Genomic DNA, 21066 nt, shown 5'->3' on the forward strand with positions numbered 1-21066 from the left:
CCAAAAACCTCTTATGTTTTTATTTTTAGCAGTCTCTTTTTTCTACAGAATGTTAATCATTAGCTTTTTCTGTTGATACAATATACCTCCTTTGGTTGGAACTGGTGCTACACTGGCAGGGCTAGGGCCAGGACTCTCCTCTTCGGGTTAATGGGGGATGTTGCTAACTCCGGGTCCGATAACAGGCATCACACCCGCAGTAGATGTGCTCGGTGTGAGATCTTGCAGCAAGCTATCAAATACGGTGCATTTCTCGGCTTTTAAAAAAACGCTATGCGTCGCCAGGTGTTTCATCAGATTCGAGGTGTTACCTACTTTGCGCAGTATCACCTTAAAGCACTTGTTGCAGGCTGCTGAGTTTGCATCTTTTGCTGTGAAGTACAGCCAGACTTTTGACCGCTTCGCCTTGGGCATTTTTAATCTGTAGCTCTGCTCTAAAAGAACGTACGTGCCTGGGCCCGCTTACTATTCTTGGAAAGTTAAAATGATTGGCTAGAATCCAAAGTGTATGACATCTCAGGGGAAAGAAAAGCACCGAAATAAAGCACCGAAATGTGCGCTGCTTTTCGGTCTGGTTACCACCGTTTATGTCAGAACCGGTGCCATAATGGCGCTGGATATCGGTACCCATCCCTAGTCTTAGTGCAGGACAACAGGTTCCTGTCATTTTAGCTCCTCTGCCTATCAAGCTATCCTGTCTTTAATAAGAAAACTTTGATTGGTTACCCAATCAAACAGGTATTTGTAGCTGTCCTTGAGGTCTACAATGTTACTTTCTGGTAGTTCGATCCCCTCAGTTCTGACTACCTTCCCTCTCTTTGTTGCCATCTGACTACACTTCTCCAATCCAAATGACATTCCAATGTCATAGCTGTATATCCTGGTGGTGTGGATCAGTGAACGGATGTCTTGTTCACTCTTGGCATACAACTTGATGTCATCCATGTACAGGAGGTGTCTGACAATTGCTCCGTTCCGTAGTTGGTATCTGTAGCCAGTTTTGTCGATGATCTCACTGAGGGGGTTCAGGCATAGGCCTGGGGGGCAGTGGGGACAGAGCATCTCCTTGATAGATCCCGCAATTAATGGTGACTTGTGCTATGGGCTTGAAATTGGCCTCTAGTGTGGTATGCCACATCCCTGCTAAGTGCCTGATAAAGGTTCTAAGGGTCCTGTTGATCTTGTACAATTCTAGGCATTCCAGGATCCAGGTGAGGGGCATCTAGTCATAAGCATTCTTGTAATCAATCCAAGCAGTACAGACTGGTCAGTCTGCTCTTGCAGTCGTGGGACGACTGCTCTGTCTACCAGTAGCTGGTGTTTTGCTCCTCTTGTATTCCTGCCTATTCCTTTCTGTGACCCACTCATGTATTGAGCCATGTTCCTATTCATTTTAGCTGCTATGCTATGATGCCTGACAGGAGCGTCCATGTGGTACTGAGGCTGTGACTGAGTCTCATTGGAGTAACCATCTGGAAACCTGTGTGATTATGCAAATCTTTAAATGGCATTTCTAAAGGTTTAGACTTCTGCAGGAAATCCACCTTCTAACTTACATAGTAACCAGAAACTCCTTTACTCCCTACACCAGAACCTTCAATGCCATTCAACTGGCTGGCATTCCTCCTGGCGTGGAATTGCATTTCTAGGGAGGTGCACGTCCAGTGGCGTAACTCGTGACATAATTTACGGCATAGATTTGATGTAGAAGTACAATTCACGTGTAACAGAAACTACTTTTCATAGTTTTGTTCTCCAGTGAGGCAAAGTTTGGGGGTTTTTTCGTTGTTGTTTTTTTTTTTTTGCTTTGTTTGTTTGTTTGTTTTTACAATCTTACCCAGCCCTTAGTTTTGTTATATAGTTTTCATTCATTTGTCATCTTTTATTTTCCCAAACTGTGGCTTAATGTCTTTATATTGAGCATTCACCACACTTAACACTCCTCCTGTGAGCAGAGGTCACATCATTATCAGCAGTTCTGTTGAATGGTGAGTTAATCTACAACCCAAGGCACTAAAAAGTTTGCTTGTGCTGAAAGATTTCCGTTTCCCCATTTTGTGTGCCCACTGCAACTTAGTTAAAGAACACAGATGATCATTTCACACTGAGAACAACTAATGTCATCTCAGGGTAAAGAACAGTCCAAATGCAAAGTACTGGAAGGCACTTTGGCCTCTTTTTATCCAACCCGACTTCCTCTTCCTGACATAAGCTACTGCTGTCAATTTATAAATTCATTAGTTTGATCACATGTGACTCTGAGTTTGAGGATAGTGGCAGATATTCATTGAGCAGGGCTTGGGCATGCTTTATTTTCTCTTAGAGGCTATACAAGAAAAAACTGACCTTCCATAAAGTGGTTTCTGCCTCTGTGCAGAAAAACGAAATGAAGTAGATATTCTAGAAAGAAGGTCTTGCTTTTCAATTCTAAGGAACAAATGTGGAATTCTGGCATTTAAATTGAAGTTTTAGAGAACTGAAAATAGGCGCTTTTAAGCATCTGCCTGAGATGTCGTGTCATCTATATTTGGCTAGCCAAACAGATAAATGCACCAGCAAACAAAAACAGTGACTCAGAAATGCAGGGGACATTCTTAAAAACACTCAGCATGTGTATGCAGCATGACAGCACAACCAACAAAAATCTTCTACTTCCACCCCGGCAAATGCCCCAACAGAGGCTCACAGAAGAGCACAGCGTTGAGCACTTGCTGTGGGCTACAGGCTGTCCGGCAGTTACATAATGCTGCTTCACACAGCAAAGCTCAGACTTAGTTGCTCGCTTGGATTTAGGAAACTACAACTGTGTTATAACTAAATGCTGCCATTAAAGCCTATCAGGCTCTCGACAACCGTGCCAGACTTTCTAGACCTTTTAAAAAGTGCTCTAGAGCAATAGTTCTACAGGATTTCTGTGGGTCTTTCAAGGTCGTTTGCAGTTTCTTTTTTTTCCACATGTTTTTGGGTCCAGTATATTTTCAGAGGAATATTTTGTGTTAGTTAAGACACAACACTGACCTATAAATCATTCAATCATAAAAAAGGCAGCTAACCTAGGGGATGAAACAGTGCTGTATCTGCACTTGAAAAATAACTGAGCAAAGACCCAATTAAAGGGAACTTAATTACTAGCAACTTGTCACAAAAACACAATATGTTATCACTTCACAAGCTGAATCTATGAAAAATGCCAAAAATAACAGTTTGACAGACAGTTTTGCACCAACAATGCAATTCCCAAAAAAGCTATTAGCTAAAAACTGTACACAGACATTTTAGGAAGCAGCATTGTTAGTTTCCAACCTTCTAAATATCACATTATGCCAACAACACAGGAACAATATGTTGATGCATAATCACATGCCATGTTTTTGAAATCTTTATGTAGAGAAACAGACATACATAATCTACATAATCTATACATTTTATTCATTGTTAAGTTATGTAGAAGAAACATTAACAATTTACATCTTCCTTAGCAAGGTTTCACCATTTCCCATTTCATATTTAAAAAGAAATAGATTCCAACTCAACAAGTACAGTAAAGGTTTTGGTTTGGTTATACTGACCAATTTTTTTTTCCAAACAGCCAAACTCTCTTATTCCTAAGGGTGTAACTTGCTCTGTCACTCTAGTAGAGTTGGCTTGTGAGCTTTCTGCCATTGTCATAGTTGCAAATTATTCCTGCCTGGCCTTAATTAACCCACTGTCAGTCCAAAAGTTTCAGGAAATTTGTATTTTTAACTTTTTTAGGCACAAGCATTTAAGAGTTGTAGTTGAATAGCTTCATTAGCACAGAAAAATGTTCTAATACTATTTTTTTCTTCAGCAGTTCTGGGGCTAAGAGCTTAATTCTTGTGGAAATGCGGCTGTGCATTCTGTTCAACTCCGAAGAGCAAGCAGACAGTCCTACTTGTGTAAGAAAATTCATCCAACAATATTTTAAGCAACACTTAAAATATCAAACACTTGTTTGATATAAACAAAGTCATATAATCCGCAGTCTTAAGATGTGAAATGTTTAACTGTTTTCAGCCCATTTCCAGGCTTTATGTCAGACTATGTGAAAGAGGGCTCTTAGTGAATCTTCTGACAGAATTAAGTAAATTCTCTAAAATGTTCCAGTTTATATTCTTGCTTTGGTTGAATATGCAACGTTAATGACAGAGAGTAGGAGGAACTTTACAGGTGTGATGAGATGACTGTCAGGAGTGAAACTCATCATGTTCCATGCCTAAAGGTAACTACTCCTCCCCAGCTTCTTGACCAGGTCAGTAATTCCTGAACTAATTCTTTGAAATCTTGGTATAATTTCTGCTGTTATCACTGTGATTTCAGTGAACATGACCACAGCACAGACTGCCTTTACTTCAGCTCATTACTTAATGGGAAAGAAACCTAAAGCAGCAGGCCAGGGGGTCTGAAAGCTGGTTAATCTGGATAAGTTACAATGCTAAGCTCCTGAATGAGGCTAGGCTAGGCCGGGATGGTTATCAGAGGCCAGGCGCTGTGTGAAAGCCCAGAGCCCCAAAATAACCTTCTTGCCTCCACCTTTACCATCATTTGAAAGTGCTGTGCACGCAAAATCTCAATCAGCATGAAAAACACATCCTGTAGTTGCATCACAGGACTCCACCCAGTAGGATTTAGTTCAGGTGAGTAACATGTTTCTCGGGGCATGACAAAACAAATCCTCCACACGCTGCGGACACTGACTCAAGCTTCTAAACAGCAGCTTTCCTTTTCATGGCTAGAGGCAGAAAGTACAGCCGCTATTTTTACCGCATTCCTAACCCACACACGCAGCTTCTTTTCCCAGTCTGTTCTTGTGACTGTAGAAAGGCTGTGTACAAGAGCTGTTATGTGTTCTTTGACTGGATTTGAGAAGTAACCGGGGTGGGTAACATTTTGACATCTTCCAGGAGGCCTGCAGCAAGACAACCTGGATCAATGAGCAGAATAATGATTGCGAATGAACACCGTGTCTGAGCACAGCTGATCCCTTGAACATCTCGGCCCCATCTTTAGAGATAACAAACACTAATTCACAGCAGGCAGTCTGTTCAAGCTTGGTGTGTCACAGCAGTTTTGGAGCTAAAGTTAAGACTCCTTTAAAATGCTGTAGCCAATTTGCAGGTACATTACAAATCAGAGCCTTTGTCCTGATAACCCACTCTATACAAAATGTGTACAGCTGGTCTACATAATAAAAATACCTGAAAGGGTTCATGGAGGCTCAAAGTAAATCTCAGTAGCCTCATAAAGAGGATTTGTTTCAGAGTTTAGATCACAGTGACACAATTAGAATCTTAGATAGTGCTTCTCTACTCATCCTCAGCAATCAAAACGCTTCATACAACATGTCTTATTCACCCATTTACACCAGTTCATACAAGCACTTTTTTCTGTCCAACATTCAGTCTGATGGATGTGTCAGAGGGCAATTTGCAATATCTTGGCCAAGGATATTTGGTATGCAGGCAGGGATCAAACCAGCAACAATTCTGATTACCTTCTGATTAGTAGATATCCTGGTCTACCTCCTGAGCTACAGTCACCCTGTGTTCGACAAACTGGTGGTTAAATGCAGTCACTCTGTCGTTAACTCACGTGCAAATCAGTGCTGTCGCTAAGCCCTTTATGCAAAACATGTTCAAATTCAAGTTAAGCCAGTGACTGAGCCAGTGTTAAAGGAAAGCCCGAATGATGTCTTCGTTTTATTGATTTTACTGTTAAGTACTGACCAGTCGTAATATTTCTCTTATCCAAAATGGGTGAAACCTTTTTTTTCCCTCCAGAATTCAAACAAAAGCTTGAGGTCATTTTCAGGTGTAATCATGTCCTAAAATTTATTAGCATTAGTCCCAAATTGGCTTCCATGGTGTCAGAATTCATTTTTTGAGCAATAGTTCTCCAGTCTTTCTGAAGGTTGTTCTCAGGTTTTTCTTTGAACACTGAACATCAGTGGGAACAGGTCTTCTGGAATAATGAATCCAAATTTTACATTTTTGAAGTAGGACAGAGGTACAGCAGTGAGTGTTTGCAGCCATTTTAAAAACATGCGGAGGCTCTGCCGTGGCTTGTGGCTGCATTTCAGGCTGTAGCATTGGGAGTGGGAGAAAAACCCATTCGATTTTGATGCACCATGGAACACAATCTAGGAAAAATCTGAACAGTAACAGATTAATTTTTCATCATGACAATGATCCCACACACACCACCAATGCAGTAAAGGGATACCTGGATAGAAAAAACACACAATGAAACACTATCAGTCATCGACTGGCCTCGCCAGAGTCTAAATCTAAACATTAGAAACATTAGTAGGGGCAATCATGGCTCAAGAGTTGGGCATTCGTCTTGTAATCGGAAGGTTGCCGGTTTGAGCCCTGGCTCCGACAGTCTCGGTCGTTGTGTCCTTGGGCAAGACATTTCACCCGTTGCCTACTGGTGGTGGTGAGAGGGCCCGGTGGTGCCAGTGTCCGGCAGCCTTGCCTCTGTCAGTGCGCCCCAGGGCGGCTGTCATCACCAGTGTGTGAATGTGTGTGTGGAGAGAAGAGCTGCCCCAGCTGTGTTTCCCTCCTGTTACCCATTCCCTGATTGCTCCCTCTGTGTATTTAAGCCCTGTGTTTCTCTGTGTCAGTGTTGTGATCTACCCTCATATATGCTGTGTGGTCTGGCTGCCTGCTTGCTTATGTAAGTTTATTTGGATTTTTGTTACGTTTTGCCATCCAGCATTAAAAGCTGAGTTTTGAAATACACTTTTGCCTACCGTGAGTCTGCACTTTGGGTCCACTACTCCTGCCTGCACACAGCTGTTCATGACAATTTGTATTTTCTGTTGTACAGTTCATTTGCTGTTATGGATAAAAAGTGTCTTTTTTTTTTTTTGTTTCAAAATAGCTGATAACTATTCGCTGATAGCTGCCAGCATCTGCAAACAAATATAATTCTATAAAGTGGTTCTATATAGTGTGTAACTGTTAATATAGAGCGTTATTAAATTTATTGCTAATGCAATCATATGGCACACTGGCTTCTGAGGAAATTTTAGATGGCACTCATCAGAAAGGTTGCCTACCCCTGGTCTAGACTTTCACGCTTTACCTTATACACTGTATTTCCATTTATGTTTGCACGTTTTAACTGATCACTGCACCCATTTCCCAATTTTCCAGGACAATACAACAAAAAAGAAAAAAGGCTCACCCTACTTATCAAAATACAAAGTCATGCCATTGGCTAATGATCAAGTGGACTGGCCCATACAATCTGAGCGCTTAAAGAGCTTTCTACTACAATCTTCCTGCCATCCACATTCATACAATGCTTTCATTCTATGTCTTATAAGCACTTCATCCAAGAAGGACACACTTGCACTCTGATGGACACATAGGGGCAACTTCACTTTGAAACACGCTGGAAGATCCAGACACTGACCGTGGGTTAACAGTAGGTCAACCAACCACTGTACCTTCTGATCAACAGCCGCTTCTGCCCTTACCTGAAAGTCTAGGCTGTGATTATGTATACAGGGAAAAAATAATAATTAACTTGCTTATCTGGCTCTGCATTTTTATGCCAAATCCACCAGAGTTGTTGCCTGTTTATACACACAACAGTCAAGAAACCATGTTTAACACCAAAACAGCTTCAGAATTGACTCTCTCTGTTTTGTCCTTCACCAGTTAACAAAATACTCAACTTTACCTGATAAATACTAGCAATGTGGTTCTGGGCAATGTAAACATCTATTTCTGCTGGTCACTGTTGGAGCAAGCAGTAAGGCTGAACCAAAACAAGCTGAAAAAATGCTAAAATACAGCCCCCCTTACATTCTATACAGAGATACAGTTGACATGTGCGTTTTATACCACAGTTAGTCAGAAAAGCAGTAAATATGTAAACAAAGCTTATCTGATTTACTAGTGAGACACAGCACAGAAATGAGTTGGGTAGGTGGATGATTGTGTATAGTGTAAAGCGCTTTGGGGTCCTTAGGACCAAGTAAAGCGTTATACAAATACAGACCATTTACCATTATTGAAGTAGTGTGGGAATATCTTGACAGAGAATGGAACAAAAGGAAGCCAACATCCAAAACAGGCTCTGGAATGACCTCCAAGAACCCAGAAAAAATATTTTACTTAACTACTAAGAGATTAAAAGACAGCTTGCCTACAACAGTCTAGACTAAGCACCCTAAGAAGGGCTAACTGATGGCACGACCATAGCTGGACTGGCCATCGGGCATACTCGGGCATGCTCGGTGGGCCGATGATTTTTTTTTTTCTTTTGTAAGGGTATAAAAAATGAAAGGTGGTGGATTGGCCAGATACTGGCCGGTGTGTAAAAATAACTCAGTTGTTTGGTGGTGGCTATGGCGGAGCTTCCACAGGGAAAAGGGAGGCAGGAGGAGCAGAGACCCAAGGCAGCACCGGTCCGAGTGTCAGGTGAACTGAACTTCAGGTAAGAAGTTATGACCTGCAGTCTATCTGGGTCAGATATAAATCAAGTTTAGGTGTAGTTTATTTTCGTTGTGCTGACTTTTTATAGTCAGTTACAATAACTCGTACTGCGTACTAGCTAGCATGACAGAGTTTTCATCAGCATTGTTGTAGCGAACTTTATTTTATTCATAAGGTTAGTTAGTAGAGTCGCCAACCCGCATTCGTCCCGCATTCAGAGAAAAATATTACGAGTTTCGTATTGAGCTGAAAAGGAACAGTTTGTCCCGTACTTCAGCTAGAATGGAAAAAGACACAAAGCTGGAGTTATTCTGTCGTTACGCTGCACAGCTGCCTCTTCTCTCCCCTCTCTCTCCTGTTGCTACTTCAATCATGAAACTGATCAATGATCAGCTGATTGGCTTTTCTCTCTTCTTTGTTTATCGCCCACTTTGCGCCAGAAAGAGGAAACCGCCGAATGTTGCGCTAAACAACAGCAGCACGTTTAAGCTTGATCAGCTGTTGTTAGAATTTATTTAATATTAATTTCTAGTATCAGCTGATGTTTGCTGGAGCCACAGCTGTAAAAGCTGCTGGTCATGATATCGGTTTGGTTATCTGGTGAGAGGGAAACATGAAGATGAAACCCGGAGATGTCCTTACTGAATCATCAGAGCTGAACAGGTGATGGAGAAACAGGTTTACCTTTTAGGTGACATGAATGAGTTGAATGGAAGTTATGAACTGTTTCTGAGAGACAAATAACACCAAGTAGCTGACAGCTGGTAACTGTGCAGGGGTCTAGCAAAGTGTTGCCAGGGGGCCAGGTAGGGCATTAACAGGGAAAGGGGGGCACAAAGAAATACTTTCTTATTTTCATTTAAAATGTCTGGCTGTTATTAAATAATTATCTGAAGCTTACAACCAAAGTTTTTATCTGACGTAAAATGAATAGAAATCATACATATACCAACAAGACTGTACATCACTGTCACAATCGCGTTTGTTTTCATCCAAAGGCTTTATGGCTTTAATACCTGGTGGGCCGGTCTGTAGTCAAAATGCCCGGGCCAATTTTTTGTCCCAGTCCAGCCCTGGGCACGACACGCAGTGAATTAATCTGAGAAGGCGCATTAAAAAATAAATGGCCAGGCCAGCGGTGCACATCGCAAAATAGCTCGCATAGACACATTAGTTGTGCCGCTTCTTAATGACGGTATCTTAACCAACAACCCCAACTACCAGATTCAACTTGTAATTGGCTAAAAATAACTTAGCCTACTGGTGAGAGGGATGTTGTTAGCTTTCCATATTCCGACACTTCAAAAGCTTCAGGAGCTGTCCGCTCAGCGCAGCATCAGCACCACGGAAATACACGGATACATCCGTAGACTCGAGACAGAATTCACACTGCGTTTTTGGGGCTTTCAGGTGTATGGACCAATGTTTTATTTTCTGATCAAACCAGAAATCTTTAATGAGCAGCTGGATTTGTCTCGCATTAACTGGCTGAGTTAATGCCAGTTAATGCAACATCGAAGCAGCTGGAATCCATAGCTGTGCGTGTTCATGCAGCTTGCATTTTCACCTGCTGTACATCACTACCTGACAAGTTTAACTGTCTTCAGAACATTGCAGAGGCCTTATTGACAGTATTTGGCTCTACATATCTGTGTGAGCAGATTTTCTCTCACATGACTGTCCTCAGGTAGCTGTCTGAATGCTGGACACTCGGAGACCTGTGTATCTGAGTGGGAGACCAGAGATCACATTAACATGTGTATCCCTGTATTAACAAACATGCCATATTGGCCCAGTTTATTTTACTTATCATTGTTGTGAGGAGACCATAAATAGCATTTGTGTTAGGATGCCTGGGTCGTTGACCCAGAGGTTTGAGTTTATTATATTATTTATCTTTTCTAGTCTTTGGTTTCTTTGTTAGAGTTCTTTCTTATGGTTTATGTCTCTGTGTAATCCTTAGTTGCTGTCTCCCCTGTCTGTGATATCCCCATGTCCAGTCAGTGTCTGTCTGCCCTGGTCCCACGTCTCTGTTCCCTCTGTTGTAGTGCCTGCCTGTGAGTCTGTGTCTTTAGTTCAGTCTGTGTTATGTTTCCTGTTTTATTTTGAAGGTCCATGTCTTATGTTAATATATCTGGTTTCACTTCCCCTTGTCTCGTTAGGCCTGATTTGCCCCAGCTGTGTTTCCCTCCTGTTACCCATTCCCTGATTGCTCCCTCTGTGTATTTAAGCCCTGTGTTTCTCTGTGTCAGTGTTGTGATCTACCCTCATATATGCTGTGTGGTCTGGCTGCTTGCCTGCTTGCTTATGTAAGTTCATTTGGACTTTTGTTACGTTTTGCCATCCAGCATTAAAAGCTGAGTTTTGAAATACACTTTTGCCTGCCGTGAGTCTGCACTTTGGGTCCACTACTCCTGCCTGCACACAGCGACACCTGACACTTTCCAGCCTTGTAATACCTGCAAGTCTCTTTTAGGCAGCTAAATAAAATCCAGGATGCTATGCCTGAAAAGGTGGGTACAGCTTTATTGCTCACCTATAGAACTTTCTTTCCCAATTTTCCAGGACAATACAAAGAAAAAGAAAAAAGGCTCACCCTACTTATCAAAATACAAAGTCATGCCATTGGCTAATGATCAAGTGGACTGGCCCATACAATCTGAGCGCTTAAAGAGCTTTCTACTACAATCTTCCTGCCATCCACATTCATACAATGCTTTCATTCTATGTCTTATAAGCACTTCATCCAAGAAGGACACACTCGCACTCTGATGGACACATAGGGGCAACTTCACTTTGAAACACGCTGGAAGATCCAGACACTGACCGTGGGTTAACAGTAGGTCAACCAACCACTGTACCTTCTGATCAACAGCCGCTTCTGCCCTTACCTGAAAGTCTAGGCTGTGATTATGTATACAGGGAAAAAATAATAATTAACTTGCTTATCTGGCTCTGCATTTTTATGCCAAATCCACCAGAGTTGTTGCCTGTTTATACACACAACAGTCAAGAAACCATGTTTAACACCAAAACAGCTTCAGAATTGACTCTCTCTGTTTTGTCCTTCACCAGTTAACAAAATACTCAACTTTACCTGATAAATACTAGCAATGTGGTTCTGGGCAATGTAAACATCTATTTCTGCTGGTCACTGTTGGAGCAAGCAGTAAGGCTGAACCAAAACAAGCTGAAAAAATGCTAAAATACAGCCCCCCTTACATTCTATACAGAGATATAGTTGACATGTGCGTTTTATACCACAGTTAGTCAGAAAAGCAGTAAATATGTAAACAAAGCTTATCTGATTTACTAGTGAGACACAGCACAGAAATGAGTTGTCTCTCTTCAGTTGTGTTGACAAAACAAACTGACTTTTTTGCCAGAGGCTGCCCTCGCGGGGAAACTGAAAAAGCAGCCTTACCTGTCACAGAGGTGGTTCACTGCACCGTATGAGTCGCAGGAACAGGGCTGGCAGCCACTGGTGCCATTTGTGAAGTAATCCTCCTCGCAGTCCTCACACTGCAGACCAGTGTAGCCCTTCACACACGAACACTGACCGGTGCTCTTGTCACAGTCGTCGGGATGTGAAATCCCCTCAAAGTCACTGCTGCAGTTACAAAGGATCTCTGAGTGAGTGGTGGCTGGGGTGTGACAAAAAAACAGGAAAGACAAAAAAAATGTAAATAACGCATGAAGGACAACAGTAGTGAAAGCAGGTCAGTACTGACCACACTACACAATGATGAACATTGTTTATTTCACAAATATTATTTCACAACAAAACATTTCAAATGCAACAAGCAGTGACTTGTGTAATGTGCAAAACAGGGATTTTAAAACCTTTTTGTTGTGACCCTTAAAGATGAAAATGCATATGTTTCCTTCAAAGTCATAAACCATTCAACTTTTCATCTATAATTTTATTTTTTTTTACCCTGGTTTCACCCTGCTTGTTCAACACTTTCTCCTTTTCACTCCCTGTTTGTTTAGGTCTAGCAACAAACTACTTTGTTGGGATTAGGTAAAAAAAACAAAAAACATTGCGGTTTGGGTTAAAATACATCCTTTCACAATGTTAACCATATCTTAGACAGCAAACCTCTCCCATCGGCAACAAGTGTCTTTGCCATTTCCTTGGATACCACAGTTATGTGTCCCACAACTGTGACAACCGCTAGCAGATCTATACAGTCCCGATCAAAAGGTTAAAGCGCTTGAAAAATGGCAACAACAAAAAAAATATCATATTTTGTACGGTTGGATCTTAACGAGGTTCTAACAAGCTTGGAACCAAGCTTTAACATGGAACAAGGAGAAATGGGAGTGAGACAAAACATTTGTTTGAGCATGCAATTTATTAAAAATAACACTTAAAGTGAAACTTTTTGCATTTGGAGGTCTCTAAAGTTACACCACACCCTCTCCATGACCCTAGATAGGTCACCAGTGACTTGAGCCCTACCCCACGAAGAACCTTCAACAAACTCTGAGTGTAAAAGTAAACTCTGAGTTGATTAACTCTAATCTGTAACTGAGTTCCCTGTTCCAGACCAGCTGATCAGAGCAAGTTCAGTCATTTCAGAGCATGTTCATGCGCACATTCAGCTGCACATGCATGAATGTGGAAAGGACAATCTGCATTTGTAATCCGGTGGCCTGAGAGAAATGAACACATGTCAGTACTGACTATGATATTTACCTGAAATCACAGCAAGGAAGAGGAGTAATTATAATCATCTTGAGATACTATGTCATCTTCATAATAAGTATGAATGTTTAATTAAAAAAAAAAAAAAAATAGATACAAAAAAATAAATGTCTGCTGGCATCTTTTACCCAACTTGAAGTGTCATTAGATGAAGCTGGAACCCTAATTTAGGTTTGATTTGTGAATCTAATTATTCAAACTGTAGGAGTCAGAAACGGAGGATTAAAATATGAAGAAACAGATCACAGTTTACTGATAGACCTGCTGTTAATTACCCAGATAGCAAAAGATCATTTTGTTTTTTCAATATTTATTCAGTAAAAATTGAATCTACTGGAGTACTATAACAACCTCACTTTTTTTAAAAATACAATTTTTTTTATTTTTTATTTTCCCCACTACTGAATAAAAACCCCTTAATGAGATTTACAGAAAAACTCAGCTTTTATGTTCCCTTGTTAACCTGATCTAACAGCAGCTTCCCTTACAAATGATGGCTCTCTTACAGTCATAACAGAGATGCTGTACGTTACTTTCCGTGGAGCTTGCATTGAATAAAGACTTGGAAAAGTACTATTAGTAAAGCTAAACATGATTTTACTTCAATACAGTCTTGGGGGATCAGCCATTTTAAATAAGGAGCACAGATTGTGCCAGGGAGTAAGCCATTATGAATGGATCTAATCAGAGGAGCTAAGAAATGATGAGAACCAAAGATCCGGGCCTGACTCAGTCAGAATCCGTGATCCATATCCATTTTGGATGTCAATGTGAGGACGCCACTTGCACTTGGCCTAACCCATGCAAGTGTTTGTAAAAACCCACTGAGACATGTTCAGACTGAATTTCAGACCATGTACCTTTCAAAATGTTGTTTTATAGAGCCTTATCTCAAAGATCCCAGCTGTGACAGGCATTTTTTATGACTATTACCATTTACTATATGACAAGTTATTCATCATTGATCAGTCTTCTCTGTCTAAAGACCCTTTTCTTTAAATAGTGATTGCTACAGTAAGGCTCAATAGATGTTTGCAGTGGACAAAAACAGGCTGTCACTCTGATAGCTCCATTACTGCCTACAGAGTCAGAGTTAGCAGGATGGAGACTAAAATTTATTTAATATTCCGAGTAGATAATAACTCTGTCCTTATATACTGACAACTGAGTGAATGTCATAGCACTCATGTTAATTAAAAAAGCACACTAACATCTAAGTGTTTGTAAAATGAATTATGCTTTTACAGCAACTTTATGAATGAGGAAATGTGGCATCACACAGGTGGATCAGGTGCAGCAAGAGGGGAAGAGTGAGGAAGAAATTGAGACTTTGAAGTTTACAGAGTCTGTTACCATGGTGACTGATTCAGTTTTTCCTGGAACAGAAAACCCAGAATTTCACTCATCTCAGTTCAAACATTTGACCTAATGTTTTAAGCCTTTTTATAGCTGATCATGCTGTCACTGTCATTGCAGCATTCCACAGCTAATGGAATCGGCGTGATGCACTGTGTTTGTAAAGAGCGAAGTCTTTATGCTAGCATTTGTCATAAACCAGTTTAGCCCAACATTACACAGACACCTGCCTTACACATTTACTGAATCTGGAAACTTTGGAACTGGTAGTGGAAGAGAAATTTAATTTGAAAATGGACCAAATGTGAGCATGCCCAGAAATGAAGACACTAGGTGCTGCCCTGGCTTCCACCATCGTTCACTTTAAGCTGCACAATCGAACCACAGTCCACTAATATCATCTGTGTCTAGGAGCTGCCCACTGTGTTGTGCTAAAGAAGTGCACAAAGTTACACTTTGCTCATCCAGATTTTTCAAATGAAACCTTGTCTTTCTTTGGCTGGTTTCTGTTTTGTTGAAAGCACAATTCACTTATGCTTCAAAAAAACAAAAAACAAGATTCCCATCTCATGGAGACTCTACACAGTCTAGAGATAAGTGTGCAACTGTGCTGCATATGGAGGATGTAATGACAGACATGTGGATGAATCCACAGAGTGCCAATCTATTATTCATCTGATCTCAGGCTAGGTGTGGCAACTGAAGGCTCGACTGTGTGTCTCCATTCTGTGCTCAGCAGTGAGACAAAGAAAACAGACAAATAAGAGAGCAGAACAGCATGTTTTTATATGTGGTGTGCACACAATATCTCAACTAACATTAAGAGAGGAAAGGACAGCTAAATTTTAATGCATTCCCGCTCAGGCGTCCTACTCAGATTATACTCGTCTGCCACTGCTGCTTGGAGTTTTATGTAACTAATAAAGGCCTGTGGTTACGCAAGCTTGTTGAATATACAGTCTGGGCCTTTGCTACAGCAATGTCCGCATAGGAACTGTCAGTTCTGATCACGCCTGAAAATGTGTGCGATCCAGTGAATGCATCACCCCTAACACACGCACAAAGTTCATTCTTAAAACCCAGCTTCCGCTAGGTGTGAGATGATTCTGTGAGGCCGCGGCAGCAAGTTTGATTTAGATTGCACTGGAACTGCGTGCAGCGAGGAAGAGAAGGTGAGGAGGAACCGAAGCAAGAGTTCATCTTTCTCCTATTTAACTTGCTGTAAAGGGTTGTGACAGCATGGCTGCTGGTATTCAGGAACAGACAGTGGCAGACTGCTCGCCATGAAAAAAGAAAAAGAAAAACAAAACAACTGCCTCCCGTCCTGCCTAATTTAGAGCTTGCTATGGTGAAAACAATCATTGTGCTTTGAGATTTGTTTGGAGAGTCAAAACGCATTATCTTCCATGAAGCACTGGGAGACTTTGCAAAGTAAAGCTGTGGAAAAACACCACATGGTATTGGTCTATGGGGCCTCTGCCCTGGAAGAGAATCTACTGAGGTAGCCGAGCGAGGCGTTATCCCGAATGATGTGATGATGTCGTGTGAGTGGCCTTCACGCTACAAGAATAGAGAGTTTGGGGGGTTTTGAAGTTACAAATCTAAACAAGGCCAGCTGAAGTTTCCATTTATGACCTGACACGTGGCCATGTGTTTCATTTTGACCTCACGGTTCACGTAACAAAGTGGATCAAATGACTTAAAAGGAGAAATGACTAAATGCCTCACTAACATGAAAAAGGATCCAGGAAGCAGTTTGGTAAATATGCTGCATTTTGACTGAACACTTCCTGCACTCTGGTAGAGTATATTTGCATGAATCGCAGTTCAAAAATCTTTATTTATCTGCTCGCGTGCAGAACCTGTTTTTCCTCTTTGGGCTAACTTTTTTTTCTTATTGGCTGTCAATTATGAACAGAAGGTCTGAACAGCAGGTGGGTGGGGCTTCTGTGATCCCAGCCAAAGTTCAACATTTTAACTTTGTTGCTCACTCATTTATTTCTAGCTCCATACTTCAATCCTTGAACTCTACTAGAGCAAGAAAACCATTCTTAGTTAACATATACTAGGCCCTGGCTCACCTCCTCAGTTCGCCTTTTGACAGAGACAAAGCTGTTTGTTTCATTCTGCTTTACTAGCGACTGTCTGTTCACTTTTGTGCTCATAGCGAGAGCTGACCATATTAGGGATATTACCTCTATATAACCAAGAGCACAAAAAACAGCCTGAAACTCAGTGTTTAGAGCTGTAGCCTGAGCTTTTAGCTGATAGGGATTACTTGTAGGTACATTAACCTCATTATTTGAACAATCATTCCTTTTTAATGTGAGCATCCACCATTGTGACAGTGTGCATATGACAGAAAATAAGGTAAACCAATTCAAAAGCTTATTTTGTCCAACCAGAATGCTTATGGCCCAAACAGACTTACATATTTATTACTTACATATTATGAAAAGAAAAATAAACTCGAAAACTGTTTTTTTGATAACGTTTAATCAGTATCAATAGAATTTTTTCTTGTTTATGTGCCATGTTATAGACTTATAGATACTCACAGCTAACTATAACAGTAAAACTACTTACATGTGAAATGGATAATGCTGATGTGGATGTTACTTTGTAAAGGGCCACTCGCGTAAACACTGTTGCAGACCAAGCAGACCCCCATGCCTCCACCCCCTGTTGAAAAAGCACTTCCTGATGGTGGCAGCCTCTTGGCTTGACGAACAAGACAAAGACTCCAGGGTGTTTATGTGGCCTCTAAGCTCCCACAGGATCCCCTGCTAACATGCAGGTACCTGACAACACAGATGAACACCTTGAGGGATTCCATTTCCATAACATAACAGGTCAGAGCTGGGGAATATTGTGCTTGTGTTCATTTCTGGAATACAGTTGTGATCCAGCACCAAGAAATAACCTCTGAGCATCCACCAGGTCAACGGTGATCCACTTGGCAGCAGAGTTAGTTTGTATTTTAGATATATGCCACTTTCAGAAACTAAAACATGTTGCCTCTCAAATTAGGCCTCTTATGTATATTTTAGCATAACGCTACTTCTGTTATAAGGTTAAGCCAAAATCAAACTCGAAACAGTCAAAATGGAAGATGTTCTTTAACAATGTTCCACTGAACATTTGTGCATCTTTAATGGCCCATCTACCAGGAGTTCAACCAGAACCCAAGCTTTACTTCTTTCCTCCCAAACCAGTCAAATCTGGAGATTTCTCAATAGCCATTTATGGCTGCAGTACACCACAACCAGCTTTCTTAATCCGCCACCATCACTAGGATTAATGCTGACAGTCAGGTAGGACACAGTGAGGAGAACAAAGGGGTCACTGTAAAAAAAACGTGACTAGATTGGACCCCCTGGTGTGGGGAAGCCAATATCATTCAAATACAGTAGCCTGAATTTTACACTTAGGTTCAGGTGTGCAACTGTGTGTGTACGTGTTGGTGTGTGTAGTGCTCTATAAAGCTACAAGCAGAACACAGTGTGGCCCGGGGAGATAGGGGATGAAGCTTTTACAGACAAAAAGGGAATAGACAGTGTTGAACAAGAACACATAAAAACCATTTTTATGTGGTTACAACAGGATAAGGGCAAAAGAAAGCCAAAGCACGAAGACACACCATCTGCTGAAGGTGAATTTTGGACATTTGTGCGGTATTTGTGGCAGACTGGAGAACAACACCATGGATGCTGAGATGTGTGTGAGGTGTGAGAGGAGGAGGAGGAGGAGGGGGCAGACTCCCCCACTGTCATTGCTCATTCATGGCTTGGCCTGCCTAGCCATTTTGCTTGGATGGCCTTGTTCTGAATATGCCAAGCAAACAACAATGGAGAAGATGAAGCAGCTATATGAGCAGCGTATTCCCTGTCAGCTGCAAACATGGCTGCTCTGACTATACAGAATCAAGGCTTGGATGAATTCTCTGTGAATTGGAGAAACTGAGTGAACAACAACAGGATTACACACCCCCTCAAGCCCCCCACACCCAACCCCAACAACGTAATATATGTCACACTCGTCCTAAAATAATAATAATTAAAAAATGAAACCCTATGTTAGAACGGAGCTGTGCAGGGGAAGCATCTAGGCTCTTGCTTATTTTCAAAGGGGCACACTATGCACTCTGAGGCGTCTGACGCATCCACCGAATTAACCAGATTGCAACAATGGGCAAACCCACGGAGCCACCATCCGAGCCTACTGATGTGACTGCGCAACACAAACGTTAAATCTGCAAAGGTTCCTGCTTCACAGGACTCACCCTGGCTGCTCTCCACTGAGGTAACAGATGTGTCGATATTATCCGCAGCCCAGGCATCGTTGGCCGTGCGCTGGGAAACCATGGACACCAAGGTCTGCAGCATTTTCTCCGGAGTGAAGAGGGATGTTCGCGCGTCGGCGGACCGCTTGCGCACGCCGGTTAGCCTGGAAAACGGTGTTGTTTGTTCTTTAGTGTATGGGATTATTCCAACATCAGGGGCGTGAATTGTGCTGGTGGGGGTGGGTGTCGGGTCCGTGGTTGGCGTTTTGGAGATGGCCGTGGTGGTGGTGGAAGGATCGGCTGAAACAATAGTCGGCAACGGTGCGAGTCCGGCTGAAGGCGAGAGAGTGAACCAGCTCTCTGGTAAACTGCGAAGCATGTCGTTGCGGAAGGTATCCCAGGCATCGGAGGCTGAGCCGCTTTTCCCGGAGATAGACGACGCATCGTAGGTACTGATGCGGGGCGCAGCTTCAGAAAACCCACTATATACATACAAAATAAATAGTAAAAGCAGAGATATGTACATCATTAAGGACGTTAACGTCATGTTCAGCCTCAGCTCTCCATGTAAGCCCCAGTAATGGTCTTCCTCAGACCGTTCCCTGAATGGACGTGTACTCCAGCATTGATGTCTCCCGGCGGCGTACACTGCTGTTTGTTGCCCTATGAACCACCGTCAACACTTCACCTGCGCTGCAACCTAGCGCGAGCCGTTCCTCAGATCGACGTACCAGTGAGCCAATGGGAGCCCAGGAAAAATGCCCACGGGGCACTCGATCGCTCGTTGATTGGATAGTCCCTTTTTCACGCCGCAGACAATAAGTTGTAAATTATCAAGTGTCTCAGCCTCCCCGAAAATTATAACCGGTTTCCATTCATGAATTTTTTGTATTGATAGGGTACTTTGTAAAAATAATGTGGCAAATATAAGTTTATTATTTTTTGTCCCATTTTACACCTCAGTATGCGCCCGCTTAGGTATGGAAATTTCCAATAATTGCTGGCCTAAAGGTCCAATTATTGCCTTGCTCTTAATAACACCACACGCATTAACTGTCATAAAATTTACTAGCATCATTAAAAAATTTCCTGGAGCTACTCTTCCTGAAACGCAATCTACAGCTTAATAAAAAAGCTCTGTGTGAAATAAAGGTGACTTGGGCATAAGTTTGAGTGGATCATGGGTATTTTCTCTCCTGACGTATGTGAAAACGAACACGTTTTTGCTAAACCCTGGTTGTGAAACCGCATAATCCATATTCCATGTCCTCACCAGTGACATGGTGGCATATTTGGGCCAAGCATCAAACAGGAAGCTGACCATGGAAAGCGCAGGCTGCAAAAGATCACGGGTTAAACAGCGGGCAAGCTTAATGTACTACATGTACAACAACTAAAGCAGTAATACCATTTTTCCGTTTTTAGTTTTCTCATTTACCCAAAATGGGACAGCAAGGCTATGAGCGAATGGGACCGTGCTAAGGCTTTGCTAATAAAAACGTGTGAGTCCATCAAACATTTAAACGCAGCGTAACCATCACCTAGTCATGGTTAAAAAAAAAACCCCACAATGAAAGCTGTACAAGCCTTCTACCAAGAAGATGGTTTGTCAGGTCTTCAGTGTTGTTATCCAGCAGATGTGATGTGGGGAGAGCTATAGTCAGAGCATGCTGCTCCTTTAAATGTGTTTTTATATTGCATAATAATCAAAATGAGTCCGGTTTTAATATTGTATTGTTTTAAAAAATTTATAAAAACAAATAATTATCTTTACATACCTGTTTTTCTTCATCGTGTTTTCAGCAATACCTATCTTGCATGTGGTGAAATTGTCTAGAACACACTGACAGGTTTAATGTTGCATTAAAATACTCACCCGTAAGAATTATAGGACACTTGTTATTATAAAACAACAACAAATATGTAAATTAATTATATTCAAGCAACACATTTCCATTTTTGTTCCACTAACAAAGACCAGACCACTTAGAAGATGTTTGGTTTATTAAAAATATAAAAGAGTAAAGCTGGAAAAACTCAGGGTGCAGAGTGTCCTCCTGTGAATCCTATGGTTCCTGTGCTGAGAGAGAGTTACAAGAAAGAAAAAGAAACACAGTTCTGGGATGGAGGTAAATGCATTAGGAAATGAGGTGCCGTTTTCCTTTGAGCTGAGGGTGGCCCCCGCAAACCTCTCTGCAGGATACCCAGCTACTTTAGTTCAATTTTATATAAATAAAATAGAAATGAAT

General features: G+C 41.6%; 1 protein-coding gene across 1 annotated transcript in view; it reads right to left on the minus strand.

Moving 5' to 3' along the window:
* The window catches only part of LOC146696559 (multiple epidermal growth factor-like domains protein 9), a 44263-nt gene extending 24637 nt beyond the window's left edge, over positions 1-19626 (minus strand). The window contains exons 1-2 of the mRNA XM_085474707.1: positions 18818-19626; positions 11893-12112 (exon numbers count right to left, since the gene is read on the minus strand). Of these exons, the coding sequence (XP_085330833.1) occupies positions 11893-12112; positions 18818-19364 (767 nt within the window). The 5' untranslated portion in view covers positions 19365-19626. The remainder of the gene's footprint in view (positions 1-11892; positions 12113-18817) is intronic.
* Between the last annotated feature and the right edge of the window lie 1440 nt (positions 19627-21066).

This window comes from Copadichromis virginalis, linkage group LG12, assembly GCF_057382275.1.
Source record: "Copadichromis virginalis isolate Kocher_CV1m ecotype Utaka linkage group LG12, C_Virginalis_male_GT1.1, whole genome shotgun sequence".
NCBI classification, from domain to species: domain Eukaryota; kingdom Metazoa; phylum Chordata; class Actinopteri; order Cichliformes; family Cichlidae; genus Copadichromis; species Copadichromis virginalis.